Source organism: Tamandua tetradactyla, chromosome 2, assembly GCF_023851605.1.
Source record: "Tamandua tetradactyla isolate mTamTet1 chromosome 2, mTamTet1.pri, whole genome shotgun sequence".
In the NCBI taxonomy this organism is placed as follows: Eukaryota; Metazoa; Chordata; class Mammalia; order Pilosa; family Myrmecophagidae; genus Tamandua; species Tamandua tetradactyla.
The window spans coordinates 12,065,210-12,083,871 of NC_135328.1; the positions used below are offsets into that span (position 1 = coordinate 12,065,210).

General features: G+C 37.8%; 1 protein-coding gene across 1 annotated transcript in view; it reads left to right on the forward strand.

Moving 5' to 3' along the window:
• Positions 1-18,662, forward strand: part of LOC143666105 (F-box/WD repeat-containing protein 12-like) — a 109,033-nt gene that overhangs the window by 89,055 nt on the left and 1,316 nt on the right. The window contains exon 10 of the mRNA XM_077139592.1: positions 9,911-10,037. Within this exon, the coding sequence (XP_076995707.1) occupies positions 9,911-10,037 (127 nt within the window). The remainder of the gene's footprint in view (positions 1-9,910; positions 10,038-18,662) is intronic.

Here is an 18,662-nt window from a genome sequence, read left to right on the forward strand (position 1 = left end):
CCTCTATAGATAGAACAACCAGACAGAAGATCAACAAGGAAATAGAGAAGTTAAACAACTTGATAAATAAATTAGACCTAACAGACATATATAGGTCATTACACCCCAAGACACCAGGATATCCTGGAGAATGTTCCATGAGCATTCTTCTCTAGTGCTCATGGAACATTCTCCAGGATAGATCATATGCTGGAGCACAAAACAGGTGTTTATTAATGTAAAAACATTGAAATTATTCAAAGCTCTTTCTTGGATCACAATGGAATGAAGCTGGATCTCAATAACCACCAAAGAACGAGAATATTCACAAATAAAAGGAGATTAAATACATACTCTTAAACAATCAGTGGGTCAAAGAAGAAATTGCTAGAGAAATCTGTAGCTACCTGGAGATGAATGAAAATGAGAATACAACTTATCAGAACTTACGGGATGCAGCAAAGGCTGTGCTGAGAGGGAAATTTATTGCCCTAAATGCCTATATTTAAAAACACAAAAGAGTGAAAATTGAGGACTTAGCTGCTCACCTGGAGGAACTTGAGAAAGAACAGCAAACTAATCCCAAAGCAAATAGAAGAAGAGAAATAACAAAGATTAGAGCACAGTTAAAAGAATGGGAGAACAAAAGAACAATAGGAAGAATCAATAAAACCAAAAGTTGGTTCTTTGAGAAAATCAGTAAACTTGATGGGTCACTAGCAAGACTGACAAAAAAAAAAAAAAAAGAGAGAGGATGCAAATAAGCAGAATCAGAAATGAGAAGGGGTGTGCTACCACAGACCCTGAAGTAATAAAAGAAATCATGAAGGATACTATGAACAACTATATGCCAACAAACTAGACAACTTAGATGAAATGGACAAATTCCTGGAAACACATAAACAAGCTACACTGACTCAGGAAGAAACAGAAGATCTCAACAGACCAATCACAAGTAAAGATATTTGATCAGTCATCAACAATCTTCCTACAAAGAAAAGCTCAGGGCCAGATGGCTTCACAGGGGAATTTTATCAAACATTTAAAAAAGAACTAACACTAATCCTGCTCAAAGTTTTCAAAAAATTGAGGAAAAAGGAACACTACCCAACTCATTCTATGAAGCTAATATTTTAATTCCAAAGCTGCATGTGCCGATTTGAAAGGATTTATGTACCCTAGAAATGCCATGTTTTAATCCTGATCCATCATGTGGAGGCAGCCATTTCTTTCAAGCCCTGTTCAATACTGTATGTTGGATACTTCGTTAGATTGTCTCCACTGAGACGTGACTCCACCCATTCTATGTGGGTCTTGATTAGTTCACTGGAGTCCTATAAAAGAGGAAACATTTTGGAGAGAGTTCCTTTTGTGAATGGTGCAGAGCCATGAAGCTGAGAGTCCAACAGTCAGTGGCCTTTGGACATGAAGAAGGAAAATGCCACCCAGGAAGCTTTATAAAGCAAGAGGCCTGGAGAGGAAACTAGCAGATGCCATGTTCATCAAGTGGCTTTCCAGTTGAGAGAGATACTCTAAACTTAATCAGCCTATTTTGAGTGAAGGTAATCTCTTACTGGTGTCTTAATTTGGACATTTCTATAGACTTGCTCTAATTGGGACATTTTCATGGCCCTAGAACTGTACACAAGCAACTTAATAAATTCCCACTTAAAAAAAAGCCATTCCATTTCTGGTATATTGCATTCTGGCAGCTAGCAAACTAGAACACATTTTGGTACCAGAGAGTGTGGGGCTGCTGCAGTTTGAAAATACCAAATATGTTGGAACAGCTTTTTAAGTGGATAAGGGAGAGATTCTGGAAGAGCTGTGAGGAGCTGTATAGAAAAGGCCTAAAATGCTTTGAAGAGACTGTTGGTAGAAATGTGGACTCTAAAGATACTTCTGGTAAGGCCTTAAACAGAAATGAGGCATGTGTTACTATAAACTGGAAGAAAGATGATCCATGTTTTAAAATGGCAGATAATCTGGCAAAGTTGACTAGTGGCTTTGGCTGGAAGGCAGATTTTAAAAGCCATGAACTTGGCTTTTAGCAGAAGAGATTTCCAAATTAAATGGGTAAGTGCAGCCTGATTTCTCCTCACAGCTTATAGTGAAATGTGACAGGACAGAGATAAGATGAGAACTGAACTCTTGAGTACAAGGAAACCAGAAATTGATGTTCTGGAAAATTCTGGGCTTCCAGGAAAGGAGATCCTAGAGAATAGTGTTTCATGTGAGGATTTGGCCAAATGTGGAACCAGTCAGCCATTACAGAAAAAGCCAGGATTGGAAATGGAGTTATCCAGGAAAGATTTGTGGAAACTCCTGCTGTCTGATGAGCATGACCCTTGCTTGCTACATAGAAAGCCAACAAGAGGGCTGTGGGACCTGTATAAAAGGAACCGCTGCCAGACTGGGCTGGGGGGCTCAGAAAAGAGACAATGTGAAGGAAAAATAACTTCAGAGGCAGAACCATGGAGTCTGGGGTCTGAAGTCAGGATGCCTCAGGCCAGGAGAGTAGACCCACCCAAGCATATGGAGAGGGTGAGTTTGCTCCAAAGGCAGAGGATGGGCCTTCCACCGTGTTGTAGTGGAAGAGTGGACCTGCTTCATGCATTGGAGAGGGTGGAGCACCTTCCTTGGGGATTCGGAATAGCCTAGCTGCCGCCACATGGAGTGGTTGAGCATGTGCCCTGGAGATGGCAGGGAGCCTGGGTGTGGCCCTGCTGCTTGGAGAGGGTGGAACTGATGTCCCGGCCCGCGGGACGATCAACTGAAGTTCGAACTCCTATGAGGGAAGAATGGCATGGGACAAAGAGACGCGAAGAACGGCAGCAAGACAAATATTCTGATCAAGCTGCAAAAGTTTATTGAGGAGGCTGGGTATATATACTCTAGAAGGAGAGGGGGTGGCTAGTAGGGATGGTGGTGATCTGGGATTGGTGGCTGCTGTTGCTAGGGCAGGGCAGATGTACGGTTAGTACTTTTGGCGTGAACTTTAGGCACGAACTACTATTACTTCCGTGAAGAAGGCTGATTATAGTTTAGGCTGTTCTTTGTTTCAGCCCTGGCGGCCATGTTGCATGTTTCCAGCATCGCTGAGGGTGGATTTTATACATGCTACCTTAATTGTCCCCAACAAGCTGAGAAAAAGTGGTCTCCTCTATGTCCCCGAAGGTTGCATTCAGAGAGTTGCGGGTCACTGCAAAGGCCCTTCATAAGGGTAGGACTGCCACTTTCTATACCCTGAAAGACAAATGACTCTCAGACTTTGAAATCTAACGGACTTTGCCTTGCAGATTTTCAAAACTGCTTGGGTTCAGTGACCTCTGTGTTCTTTTCAATTTCTCCCAATGGAAATGGGTATATGTATCCTATGACTGTTCCTCCTTTGTACATTGGCAGCAAATAACTTGTTCTGAGTTTTACAGGACGAGGGAGAGAGGAGAATTTTGCCTTATGACAGAACATGCCTTAATTAACTTTCATGAGACTTTGTACTGGTTTTAACCTTGTATTGTATTTGTATTGTTATTGAAGTGATTTAAGGTTCTCTGATATTGTTATGGAATGAATGTATTTTGTATATGGGAAAAACATGCCTTTTTTAGGGTCCAGAGGGTGGAATATTACTGTTTGAAAGGATTTATGAATGCTAGAAAAGCCATGTTTTAATCCTGATCTATCATGTGGAGGCAGCTGTTTCTTTTAAACCTTATTCAATACTGCATGTTGGAAACTTGATTAGAATATCTCCACTGAGATGTGGTTCCACCCATTTTATGTGGATCCTTTATTAGTTCACTGGAATCCTATAAACAAGGGAACATTTTGAAGAGGTTTCCTTTTGCAAATGAAGATCCATGAAGCAGAGAGTCCACCAGCCATGACTTTTGGAGATGAAGAAGGAAAATGCCACCCAGGGAGCTTCATGAAGCAAGAGGCTTCCAGCAAGAGTTGTAAACTAACAACTTAATAAATTCCCTTTTTAAGAAAGCTATTCCATTTCTGGTATACTGCATTCTGGAAGCTAGCAAACTAGAACACCAGGTAAAGATAACTACAAGAAAGGAAAACTACAGGCAAATCTCCCTAAGGAGCATAGATGCAAACATTCTCAAAAAGTATGAGCTAATATAATCCAAGAATACATTAAAAGAATTATACACCACAACGAAGTGGGGTTTATAGCAGAAATGCAAGGATGGTTCAACACAAGAAAATCAGTTAATGCAATGCAGCACATTAACAAATAGAAATGGAAAAATCACATGATCATCTTGATTGAAGCTGAAAAAGCATGCAACAAAATTCAGCATGCTTTTCTGATTAAAAACACTTCAGAAGATAGGAGTCAAAGGTAATTTCATCAATATGATAAAGGGCATGTATGAAAAACCAATAGCTAGTATCGTACTCAATGGAGAGAGACTAAATGCTTTCCCCCTAAGATCAGGAATGAGAAAAAGATACTCACTGTCTATTATTCATCATTCTGCTGGAAGTTCCAGCTAGAGCAAGCAGGCAGGACAAAGAAATAAAAGACATCCAAATTGGAAAGGAAGAAGTAAAACATTCATTATTTGCAGAGGACATGGAAAATCCTGCGAAATTTATAGCAAATTTACTTGAACTAATAAACAAATTTAGCAAGGTGGTGGGCTATAAAATCAATGTGCAAAAATCAGTAGCATTTCTATACGCAAGCAATTGCCTAACTGAGGATTCACTTAAAGAAAACATTCCATTCAAAATAGCAATTAAAAGAATCAGGACTTAGGAATGAACTTAACTAAGGATGTAAAAGACTTGTACGTGAAAACTACATAACATTGCTAAACGAAATCAAAGAAGATGCAAATAAGTGGAAAGACATTCCTGCTCATGGAAGGGAGGTTAATTATAGTTAAGACATCAATTCTTCCCAAACTTATCTACAGATTCAACATAGTACCAATTAAAATTTCAGCAACCTACTTTGAAGACTTGGAAAAGCTAGTTATCAAATTCATCTGGAAAGGAAAGACACTCCAAATAGCTAAAAGCATCCTAAAAAGGAAGAATGAAGTGGGAAAATTAACACTTCCTGTCCTTAAAACTTATTATAAAACCACAGTGGTCAAAACAGCATGGTACTGGCACAAAGATAGAAGTATTGACCAATAGAATAGATTTGAGAGTGCAAAAATGGACCACCAAATCTTTAGTCAACTGATTTTTGACAAGGCCCCAAATCCATTGAACTGGGACAAAATCATCTTTTCAATAAATGGGCATGGGAGAACTGGATATCAATAGCCAAAAGAAGGAAAGAGGAATCTTACCTTACACCCTATACAAACATTAACTCAAAGTGGATCAAACACCTAAATATAAGAACTGGCACCATAAAGCTTTTAGAAGAAAAGGTAGGGAAACATCTTGAAGACCTAGAATAGGAGATAGCTTGCTAAACTTTACACCCAAAGCACAAGCAACAAAAGAAAAAATAGATAAATGAGAACTCCTCAAAATCAAATGCTTCTGCACCTCAAAAGACTTTGCCATAAAGGGAACAGGCAGCCAACTCAATGGGAGAAACTATTTGGAAATCACATATCGGACAAAGGTTTGATATCTTGTATACATAAAGAAATCATACAACTCAACAACAAAAGAACAAACAACCCAATTATAAAATGGACTAAAGATATGAATAGGCATTTTCCTGAAGAACAAATACAGGTGGATCAAAAGCACATGAAGAAGTGCTCATTTTCATTAGCTATAAGGGAAATGCAGATCAAGACTACAATGAGATATCACCTCACACCTATAAGAGTGGCTGCTATTAACAAACAGGAAACTATAAATGTTAGAGAGGATGTGGAGAAATTGGGACACTTTTGCACTGCTAATGGGAATGTATAATGGTATAGCCACTATGGAAGACAGTATGACAGTTACTTAGGAAACTGAATATTGAGTTGCCCTATGACCCAGCAACAGCACTACTTGGTATATGCCCAGAAGAACTGAAAGTAGTGACAGAAACAGACATTTGCCCACCGATGTTCATAGCAACATTATTCACAATCGTCAAAAGATGGAAACAATCCAAATGCCCATCAGCAGACGAGTGGACTAACAAAATGTGATATATACATACAATGAAATATTATGCAGCAGTAAGACGAAATGACATCCGAAGCACATGACAAGATAGGTGAGCCTTGAGAGTATAATGCAGAGTGAAATAAGCCAGACGCAAAAGGATAGATACTGTATGACTCCATTTTTATGGCCATGGTAAAGATAAAATCAGAGACTTATAATACAGAATAAAGGGAATGAGAGATACATAAAATCTAGATATGGGTGAATGGTTAGTTAATGAGGTTGAGCTCAAATGTACGGGAATAGATAGAATTGAAGGCAGTTCTCTACTGGGTCTATAAGTAATATAACCATATTGAAGGTGAACAAGATTGAAAGGGGTTGTATAGACTTTTGTGTCCCATTGTTTGACACTAGAAATATAAATTAATTCTTGCAAGAACTACTTCAAAGGTATGATTCATGTACAAAGTGTTTAAGTTCAGGGTATGGGGGAAAACTGCAATTGCATGCTATGGGCTATATTTAAAAGAAAACAGCAGTATTACAGCAACAGCAGAGGTCAATAATGAGGGGAGGGACAATAGTTAAGGGGAGTCTGAGATTTCTTATTTGGTGAAGGTTTTTTTTTTGATTATCTTTCTCTTGGGAACAATGAAATAATCCAAAATTGAGAGTGTTGATAGACTGTGGACTTTGGGCATTATGCATGATGCATAATGAGTGCAGGTAGCTGAAGGATGCACTGACTGAGAAGTAGATTGGCAAACATATGATCAGTTATTGTGCTGCTACAAAAAGGAACGAAGTCATGAGGCATGCAATGATGTGAATGAACATGTGGGACATTTGGTGAGGCAAGAAAAAAAAAAGCCAAAATGAAAGAACAATTATTGTATGGTCTCCTTTAGAAATGCTTATAAGAAAACAGGGGCCTAAATTGTAAGCTCTTATAGCAGACATATTTAGTCTGGAGTGATAATTATTATTTCTGAATTTTGAGAGGCTGTTTTATATATCTATAACTTGGTATTTAGAGATAAGAACAAAACCGAACAGGTCGGGATTAAGGTAATTCAAAACACAGGAATAAGGAAAACATTGTCTCTATTTCAGAACTGCACCTACTCTTTGAGACCAGAGGAAGAAAGGTTTAATTTTTCTGGAACCTAAATTTTCTGTAGCACATAATCTGACTCAATCTATATGTATAGCTCATTTGAACAATTGAAACACGGAGCCCAGAAGAATAATGAGGGCCTTTAATCCTATATAGCTTAATGTAATGATTGGATACAATGCAGACTATATTAAGCAGATAATCAAAAAGTATTTGCAATGTCCCTTGGGGGATAGGATAAAAACATGAAACTATTAAACTTTACCATCAGGGAATTTTCTTATACTCTGTGAAACATTACGGACACTCAAATCAACAGGCCAAGTTCTTGATATTGAGGCTCACTCTTGTGAAGCTTATGTAGGTAGCAGAGAAGCTTAGCCTACCTATAGGTATGCCTCAGAGTTACTTCTGGAGGACCTCTTTTGTTGCTCAGATGTGACCTCACTCTCTATCTAAGCCAACTTGACAGGTGAAATAATTGTCCTCCCCCTGGAAAAATTGCTTTCCAGGGATGAAAGTCTCTGTGGTGATGTGGGAGATGACTCCTAGGGATGAGTCTGGCCCTGGCACCATTGGATCAACAATTCCATCCTGACCAAAAGGGGAAAAAGAAGTGTAATTAATAAAGTATTGGTGGCTGGGAAAGTTCAAAGGGAATTGAGAGGCTACTCTGGAGGTCAGTCTTACACAAGCTTCCATTAGACATTGCTGCCTATCATAACTTGCCAACCCCCAACCAGAACCATTCCAGCCAATCCTAAAGAACACCTAGGGAAATATATAATATTCTACAAGGGTTCCATGCACCAGGCTAACTTTCCAGAAAACTACAACCTCAAGAAGGATCCCTGGACCAGATAAGTTCAGAAACCTAGAGGGCCCAGCCTCTCCAGAAGATCATCTAGTTCCATCTCCCTACCCCATATTATTGACAGCCCCTTCCAACCTGAAAAAATTAGAATGGCCATAGCCCAAATACCCCTACAGAGAAGGATAGAAAGATCAAAGGTGATGGCGGAGTTATACAGAAAAGGTAGGATTTAACAAGTGAATATGATTGCTGAATCATTAAATTGATATTTCTTTTAGTCTCTAGTATCTTAGAATAGCTAGAAGTAAATATCTAAAATTGTGGAATTGCAACCCATACCAAACTCTGAAATCTGTTCTACAACTAATTGTTGTGCTGTGCTTCAAAATTTATTGCTTTTTTGTATATATATTATTTTTCACAAAAAAGAAAAAAGTAAATTGTGATGATAAAAAAATATTTATTCCTTCTAGCTTCCTATATTCTGGAGCAGCTAGAAGGAAAAATCTGAGAGGATGGTGTGGTAGCCAATGACGAACGCTGGGATCTGGCCTGTAACTACTTGTTGAAGAGTGCTTTGAAAACTATTGCTTTTTTCTTTATTTGATTGTATATATTTTGTACTATACAATAAAAAATTAAAAATATGTAGTAAGATAGTAAAGCGATATAAAAATCACTTTTTTTCACTTCACAAATTCCCACAAGATCCATCCAGGTTGTTGTACACATCAGTACTGTGATGCTTATTGTTTTCAAGAATTCAACTAAATATTTATTGAAAAAAATGCAGAATAAATAAAGTAGGGGAAGTTTTAACCAAAAGGTACAATAAATAATTTTGTTTATTTAGGCATGAAAAATGAAAGCTTTGTTTTGTTCAGCATTTCTCCAAAAGGCAAAACTTGAACCAAAGGATAAATATAAGCTTTCAATAGGTTGTGGGATAGTTGCACAAATTGTATCACCTATCTTAACAGCTTCTTTTCCAATATCGTGCGCTCCACACTTACTTTTCCCTTCTTCTGAAAGGAGGTATAACTTAACACTTCTCATTGCTGTCTTAAATAAATCGCCAAGCCGTCTACTTCCAACAATGAATAGACTCATGGCATCAGAAATAAAACTTAAGTTAACAAACTGGTTTATTAAAGGAATGTCTTTTGTTCCTCAGCTATATTTTATTATTCTATATTAGTGATTTCAGTATGAAGGAATAAATAGAGAGCCTGTTCTCTAAAGAGGGTGAATCTGGATACCCGGCAGTTGTGATATTACCTTCTGGGCAGTTGTTTGCAAACCCCACATGGATAACTACAACTGTCAACCAATGATACAGACAGGAGTGATGGTGTGGGGAGGGAAGGGCAAGGAAAATACAGCTGACCACCAATGTTCTGCATTAAACAGGAGAGCTATATTTATGTGTAACTAGGAAATAGAAACTAACCACATAATACTGATGGGTTCCATATAAATTGTTAAATATTACAAAATGGAAATTGTTTACACAACTCTAGCATAATGTTTAAGGACAAAATAAAACTTATGTTATAGATGGACTTTATCACATAGTCAGGAAGTAATGCTGAAGTGCTATAAGCCACCCAATAAATTGAGAAAATATTTACATTTCTATATTGGTGGGTATTCAGGATTCTGAAGGTGGATCTTGAACTCAGAATGTTGAATTAGTTTTTAAGGAAAGTTATATAGTTGGTTAATCTGACCAATTGTTGTCACTGGGGATTAGTGGACCTGGGGTATGCTATGATGGGGAATAAACCTGTTAAGGGAAACATTCAGGGGCCCTGCCACAGGCTTTTTTCTTATAATCATTCCTTTGGTGGGGTCAGCGTGCCATCTGTGTTATAATATATCTTTCACCTTCTCTTCTTCAGGAAGTCTGAAAAGGCTGCAAAGTCACTGGCAAATACGGAGGTATATGCTTCAGAGACCAGGGTGAAGACCAGTGTCCTCATTGTATCTCAGTTGTTCCATGATTTGCTGGATTATCTCAGACTAGAGGTGAGCACTGATTATTGATAGCTGTAGGATCTCAGGGAATTCTCTCCAAAAGATTCTTTGTTCTACTGGTCAAACTCCATGAGGTTCACAATGGACAGGTTTTATAACAGATGATGTTCTTTCCCAAAGCTAGATTGCAATATTTATGTCATTATGGAGCAGATGTATATATTTCAAAAATCACCATTCACTAGTGTGTAGCAATTCCTCCGAAACCTTGAGTTCCAGGTTTTTGCACTAATCCAGCAACTTTTTAAAATTGAAGGCGCTTTCTGTCATCACACCCACTAGCATCTTCCACACTGGTTCTGCTGCCACACCTTCCCAAAAGCCAGGCCTCAGATCCTTCACAGAGGTGTGTTCCTTCTTATTGCCAAACAGTACTCCATGGTATGGAATATACCACAGTTCATTAACCATTCCCCACTGAAGGAAATATAGGATATTTTAAATTCTGGGCTACTGCAAATATAGCTGCTATTGTAAGACTCAAGCTAGGTTTAGCTTTCATAAAGGGTGATGCAGGCAGGGAAAGGGGAGGGTTTCTGATGTAAGCTTAGAACTGGCACCAAATCCTTAATGGCCAGGGTCATTAAAAATGTAAAACATAATCAAAGGGGGAATCACTGGCGGTAGATTATCTGGATAGGCTGTAACCTCTGGAGTATCTAATCAGTGGTGAAACTGGAAAAGGTCTCCAAGTTAAGCACAGGTATAACTGTTTCTGCATTCTATTTTTTGGCGAACTGGCCACCATTTTTCAATTAGGCGCCAGTTCTCGCAAGATCGTGAATAAATTATTTTTTTCTTCATAATCAGATGAGCATTTGTTCTCCTTCAGGTATAGGGTTCTTTCTAACACTATGAACATTAATTTATAGGTTTTTGAATGGACATATTCTTATTTCTCCTGTATACATCCCCAGGGGCATGAGGATTGATATATGGTAAATTTATGTTTAGCTTTTGAAGAAACTGCCCACAGCAAACACATACATCATAGAATATTCCAAGGAATGAGGAGACTGAAAGGAGTATTTTAGGACACAGGTAGATAGGAGGTAGGTAGGGGTCATGGAACATCTTTGCAAGTGATAGGAGACTAAGAAGGAGTTGCAGGAGTATCTAGGCCACTTGGAAAGATTTCCAAGGACATCTAGGGTTTACAAGTGTTACTTTGGAAAGAGCTATTGGATTTCTCAAAGCTCAAGGAACTGGTGAAGAATCACAAGGGGTCAGGGTGAGCAGGAGACTTAGAAGCAGTTGCAAGGGTATCTGAGAGAAGAGAAGACTTGGGTAGAGTCCTTTTAGAGTAAGGAGGATGGGGGCCTTAGGTTGAGAATAAGAGTATGTGAGGCAGAAAAGTCAAGGAAAGAATTGCAAGAATGTCTGGATTACAGAGGATTTCAAAAGAGCTGCAAGTGTATGGCAGGCACAACTTATTTCATAGTATTCACAGATTGTCTGGGGGCATCAGTGAATTGTAAGGAATTCCAGGTGTGTCTGTGGGTTTAGGAGATATGGAAGGAACCTGTGTGTCTCAGGATGACAGGCCAGTAAGGGACTGCAGAAATGTCAGGGAACACCGGGCTCGCAAGGGATTGCATGAGTGTCAGGTGACCTGGGGGATGAGAATGGGCAGTAGAAGTGTTGACGGGTCATAAGGTCATGTTAAGCAGTTGTAGGCAGGTCTGGAGTGACCAGAGAATTGGAAGAAATTCAAAGATCGCTTAAGGTCCAGAGGAATATAAATAGTAGCAGGGTTGTTGGGAAGTGGTGTTTGGAGGAATGTCAGTCATATCAGGGGACACAGTAATCTTGGTAGAAATCATTCACTAATGTCAGTCATATCAGTGAGACCATACAGTATTTGTCCTTTTGTTTTTGGCTAATCTCTCTCAGCATAATGTTCTCAAGGTCCATCCATGTTGTTATATACTTCATAACTTTATTCTGTCTTAAAGCTACATAATATCCCATCGTATGTATATACCACAGTTTGCTTAGCCACTCATCTGTTGATGGACATTTTGGCTGTTTCCGTCTCTTTGCAATTGTAAATAATGCTGCTATGGTATGCAAATGTCCATTTGTGTCTTTGCCTTTATGTCCTTTGAGTAGATACCTAGCAATGGTATTGCCGAGTCATATGGCAATTCTATATTCAGCTTTTTGAGGAACCGCCAAACTGTCTTCCACAGCTTGATAGAAATCATAAGACAGTCCAGGTGATAGGACACTTGGATGGAGTTCCATGTGATTCAGGGGTACTGGGTAACTGAAGTTTCTTAAAGCCAAGTATGCCACATAACACCACCTAATCAAGGGAGTAAAACTTATCACATTCGCAGTGTGGGATTTATGCAGATGGTGTATACAGCAGGGGTGAGGAGTCTTGTGGGACCACCTAGAATTTTGCTTATCACAGCTTCCCATCCCATTCCTGCCCAACTAGGATAGACACTTGCTTATGCAGGCATTAGGGATTGAATCATACCCCCCACCGAAGGCAACTTCAAGTCCCAACCTCTGGTCCTGCGGCTGTGCCCCCAAATGTAATTAAGATCACTGAAGATGTTGTCAGTTAATGGGTGCCCAGACTGGATGCAAATTGGGTGTAAATGGTCTTTATTCCAAAATTTCTGACACTTTTATAAGCAAAAGAATGTGGACTCAGAGGAAGTAGCTCCAGGGAACGTTCAAAAATTGGAAATCAACAGAACCCAGAAGAGAAAAGGGAAGATGCTGTTATGTGTATTTGCCATGTGACAGAAAAACCAATGACCAAGGTTCCCTGGCAGCCTGCCCTAGAACATGAAAGTCTTTGGGGAGAGAGCGTCACCTTGCTGTTATCTCAATTTTGGACTTTTTCCTAGACTCAAATCCATGAACTAATGAATTCCCATTGTTAAAGCCAACTCATTGTATAGTATTTGTTTCAGCTGCTGGGAAGCTAAACAGTAGGATTTTTTTTTTCAAATATGTAAGCACAAGTTGGATCTCCTCCCAATACATTGACAACCTTATCCAAAAACCTTCTCTTCTTATCACACCACTGAAAAGAGTTCCAAAGCCCTACACACTTCTTGAGCTCTATAGAGAGTCTAAAGTAGTCAGGAATTTCCAGCGGCATAAATATACCTAAAAGAAGATTTATTTTTAAGGAACTGGTTCACATGATGGTAAGGACAGGCCAGTCCTAATTCCATAAGGCAGGGCAGATCCTGGAAATTCTGTTGAGATGGAGGTTGAAATTTTGTGTTCTTATTCCTTAGGCTGGAAACTGAGGAAGGGAACATTGTTGTCTTGAGGAAGTATTCCTTGGAATTTCCAGAACCCCCACTTCTCCCTTTTGAGACCTCTCATTTTAATTTTTAAAATATTTTTATTGAAAAAACACAGCAACATATAAACACAAACAATCTTAAAATATGAACATTCCATTCTTGGGATATAATCAATAACTCACAATATCATCACATAGTTGTATATTTATCACCATGATCATTTCTTATAACATTTGCATCACTTCAGAAAAAGAAATAAAAAGAAAAAAGAAAAACTGCATATATACCATACCCCTTACCCCTCCCTCTCATTGACCTCTAGTATTTCCATCTAACCAATATATTTTAACCTTTGTTCCCCATATTTTTTCTATACCCCTTACCACTCCCTTTCATTGATCACTAGTATTTCAAACTACTCAATTTACTTTATTTGTTCCTCCTATCATTTATTTATTTTTAATCCATATGCTTTACTCATCTGTCCATACCATAGATAAAAGGAACATCACACAAGGTTTTCACAATCTCACAGTCACATTGTGAAAGCTTTATCATTATACAATCATCTTCAAGAAACAGGGCTACTGGAACACAGGTCTACAGTTTCAGGCCCTTCCCTCTAGACTCCCTAATACACCTTAAACTAAAAAGGGGATATCTGTATAATGCATAAGAATAACCTTCAGGATAACCTCTCCACTCTGATTGAAATCTCTCAGCCACTGATGCTTTATTTTGTCTCATTTCTCTCTTCCCTCTTTCAGTTGAGAAGGTTTTCTCAATCTCTTGATGCTGAGTCCCAGCTCATTGTAGGATTTCTGTCCTACATTGCCAGGGAGGTTTATACCCCTGGGAGTCATGTCTCATGTAGAGAGCGAGAGGGTGGTGAGTTTGCTTGTTGAATTGACTGAGAGAAAGATAGGCCACATCTGAGTAATAAAAGAGGTTCTCTGGGGGTGATTCTTAGGCCTAGTTTTAAGTAGGCTTAGATTATCCTTTGCAGGGATAAGTTACATATGGACAAACCCCAAGATTGAGGGCTCAGCCTGTTGATTTGGTTGTCCCCACTGCTTGTGAGAATATCAGCAATTCTCCAAATGGGGAAGTTGAATTTTCCCCCTTTCTCACCATTCCCCGAAGGGGACTTTGCAAATACTTCTTTATTCACTGTTCAAATCACTCTGGGATTTATAGAGGCATCACACTGGACAAACCTACAAAATCTCATGCCCTATTCAAGGCTCCATGCACTTATGGTGTTCGATTAATCTGTCCATATAAGTCATATTAGGAAATGCACTAGTCAAAATATAAATTTTGTTCCAAATAAACATTTTTTTTGCTTTAGTTAAGACCTCTTATTGATCACATGAACCCCAACCATATTAAGGGTAATCTTCTGTACTTAAAGTTAACTGATTTTAGATACTAATCCCATATATGAAATAGCTTTGCAGTAACAAGCTAGCATTTGAACAAATAACTGGACATTATCAACTAGTGATATTGATACATAAAATTAACCATCACAGTCCATCCTTTGTCAATGTGACACCCATTCACAGCTCATTAAACCATACTTTATCTCCACATAAAGACAATATCAAAGTGTTTCTTCCACTAAACATGATACAAGTAGTCTGTGTACAACTGAAAATTCACTATGCTTTGTAGAAAAGAGAATAATCCCTTGAGTGATAACAATATTCACTGTTCTCCATCATAATTATTATGATGTAAATTAATATAACTAATGTTACATGGTAAGAGGATAGGAGAAGAATGAAAAGAAAGATGTTTGCTTTATACAAAGAAACAAACACACTCATATGCAAACGTAATTATAAACAAAGTAGGGAAAAATATTCATAATGATCACTGTCCTTGTTTCTGCAAATGGTCACATGTTTATAACCTATCATCATAACTACCTCCTTCTACTTCCCATTCCATATTTCATTAGCCCTTAAAAGAAACATTAGCTGGTCATGATTCTTCACTTTATCAGTGACAGAAACTTTATTACTGAATGTCTTGGCTGTTACTTGTCCTTCATGAATTAGGTTATTTGGACTTTTCCATTGACTTTAACCCTAGGGCATAGTAGAACTGAGATGCCCAAGGGGATATCTTATATTCTGAAACACCCTTCCTAACTTCCCATGTGTAGTAGCCATCTAATTTCCCCCATGTTATCAGGATCAATCACCACAGTTAATCCTTTCTTTGGCTTTTGATTAGAAGCATGAGGAAACCAAAGTGGTCCATGGCAATATTGACCTCCAGTTCAGTGAAACCATATTTATGTCTCCTGGAGGAAGTATTCCTTTCTTATGACTTAAGACTTCTAGACCAGCAGAGCATAAGGTCATGGGGATAAGAAGTAAAAATTTCCATACCTTGATTTCTGAACTCATGAATCATGGCTACAGGAGAATCAGAACCACATATTGGATGGTATTTAGATATTTATCACCTCTTGGAGAACATTTACTCAGCCTTGCAGCATATGGTCACCAAGCTGGCACCATAATTGAGTCTTCAAAAGACCATTTAACTGTAATTTCCAGAGGCACACATTAGATTCACAGGCAAAATTGGGCTGAAAGTAAAAGGAAGAAAAGGATATAGCATTTGACAGCAATTATAAAAAAGGTTGAGTGTCTTTTAATTTCAGATATAGTAGACTTTAAGTCAATAAATTTTATACAGGCAGAGAGTAATATTTTATAATCATAAAATGTCAATATATGAGAAAGGCACAATTATAAACTGTATAATACCTAACAACACAATCTGAAAATGCCTGAAGAAAAAACCTGAGATATATGAAAAGAGAATACACAATTGACAAACATAGTCCAAGGTCTCTATACCCACTTCCAACAATTGATAAAATAACTAGACAAAAATTAGCAAGGTTTACAAGATTTTAACAATATTATCAACCAACTTTGTCTAACTGACAGGTGCAAAACACCCCATCCAGTGGCTGCAGTATCCACATACTTTTTAAGCACCCATGAAACATTTTCCAAGATGCAACTTCTGCTGGGCAAAACAAAACTAGCAAACAGCAGCTACCACACACCACAACACCCAAGTCTCAATAAATTGCAAAAGATTGAAATCATGCAAAGTATGTTCTCCAATTGCAACAGAACAAAATTAGAATCAGCAACAGAAAGAAATCTGGGAAATCACTAAATATTTGGAAATTAAATAACAATCATCTGAATAATACATGGGTCAATTAAGACATCACAATGAAATTGGAAAATATCTTAAACTAATCTAAAATAAAATACAACATATCAAAATCTATGAGATGCACCTAAAGTAATGCTTAGTATGAACATTATAGCTTTAAACCCTCTTATCAGAAAACAAGTATCTCAAATCAATGAAGTAATCATCAACATAAAATAGTAGAAAAAGATCAGACTAAGAGTAATTAAACAGAAGAGTGGAATAATATAGATTAGAAATGGGATTAATGAAATACAAAGCAGAAAACCAATAAAAATGAATAAATATCAATGGGTTCTTTGAAAAGATCAATAAAATAGGCAAAACTTTATTGCGAACAAGAAAAGAAGAGAAGGCATAAATTACCAAATTTGGAGTAACCATGGGTGTTAGGCAGAGTTGTTAAGGATTCCATATGAGACAGCAAATCAAAGATTAATAGATTTATTGAGGGAATAAAGCAAGGAGGAAGCAGGTGGAAGAACAAAAGGGAGAAAACAAGTAGGAGCTTGAAATTGGCCCCTGCTTGGGAAGCCAGCAGGAAGAAAGAGTAAATGGCTCCAGTTCTTTGTTCTGGGAGTTGCGTTTTAAAGGGACAGTGATGCTGGGGGGAGGGGTGAGAAGTGTCCACTAGGTGGTGTGTTGTTTTCTGATTGGATGGGGCTTGAAACAGCTTTATATCTGGATCCTTGGACCTGCCAAGGATGCTGAGGAGAGGGTTGAGGGCGGCTCTGCATCAAGAGTTCTTTTTGCTCTTAGAATTCTCCTTTGAGACCTAACAACAAGAACATTCCTACTGACATTACTTTTTCTTTTGAGAGAACCTGATATAAGCTGATCCTAAAATTTTTATGGAAATGCAAAGAATAGCCAAAACAGTTTTGAAAAAGATTAAAGTTGGAGGACCTATGATACCTGATTTCCAAACTTACTATACGCCATGGTAATTTAGACAATGGGATACTGGCACATGCTTGACATTTATTAATGGAACAGAATTGAGAGTCCAGAAATACATCGTTATGTTTTATTGCCAAATGATTTTCAAAAAAGATCCCCAGATAATTCAGTGGGAAAAGTCTGGTGTTTGTTGATGTTGTTGTTGTTCAACAAATAGTGCTGGGACAAATGGATGTTGGCAAGCAAAAACCATAGCATAACAAAATGAATAAACACCAAAATTGGATTTCGGGTTCATCACAGACCTAAATGTAGGTGCCAAACATTAAAGAAAACATAGGAGGAAATTTCTATGACCTCTTAAGTATGATGTCAAAAGCATTATCCATGTAAGAAAAAATTGATGAGGAATATTTTAAAATTTTCCTTTATGAAAGCTATTGTTAGAAGAACAAAAAGACAGCCACAGATGTGGAGAAAATCATGTATCTGGTAAAAACTTGTAAGCAGTATACATTAACAAACAATTTACAAATCAATAAAAAGAAAAACAATCCACTTTTTGAAATGGCTAAATATTTCAATAGCATTTCACTAACAAGATATAGGAATGGAAATTAAGCACATGAAAACATGTCCAACATCATTAATCATTAGGATAATGTAAAGTAAAACCACAATGAGATACCACTTCACACCCAACAGAATGGCTGCAATAAAAAAATATGGTCAATACCAAATTTTGGCAATAATGTGAAAAACGTGGAAACTTCATGCACTTCTGGTGGGTGTGTAAAAAGATACAGCCTCTTTGGCTTTTTGGGAATAGTTTGGCATTTTCTGAAAATTTTAAACACGTACTTACTGTATGAACCAGACGTTTCACTTCTAGGAATCTGCCCAAGAGAAATGAAAATATACGCCCACATAAAGAGTTGCATTGCAGCACTGTTCGTAATAACCAAAGGTTGCAAAGGATTTAAATGTCAGTGAACTGATAAATAGAAAAATAGATAAGCAAAATATGGTACAACTACACAACGGAATAAAAAGTACCCAATGCTTATTCATGTTACAACATGAATGAGCTTTATAAACATTATGCTAAGTGAAAGAGGCAGGATGGAGAAGGCTATATATTGTATGATTCAATTTGTATAAAATGTACAAAGAATACATATTTAGA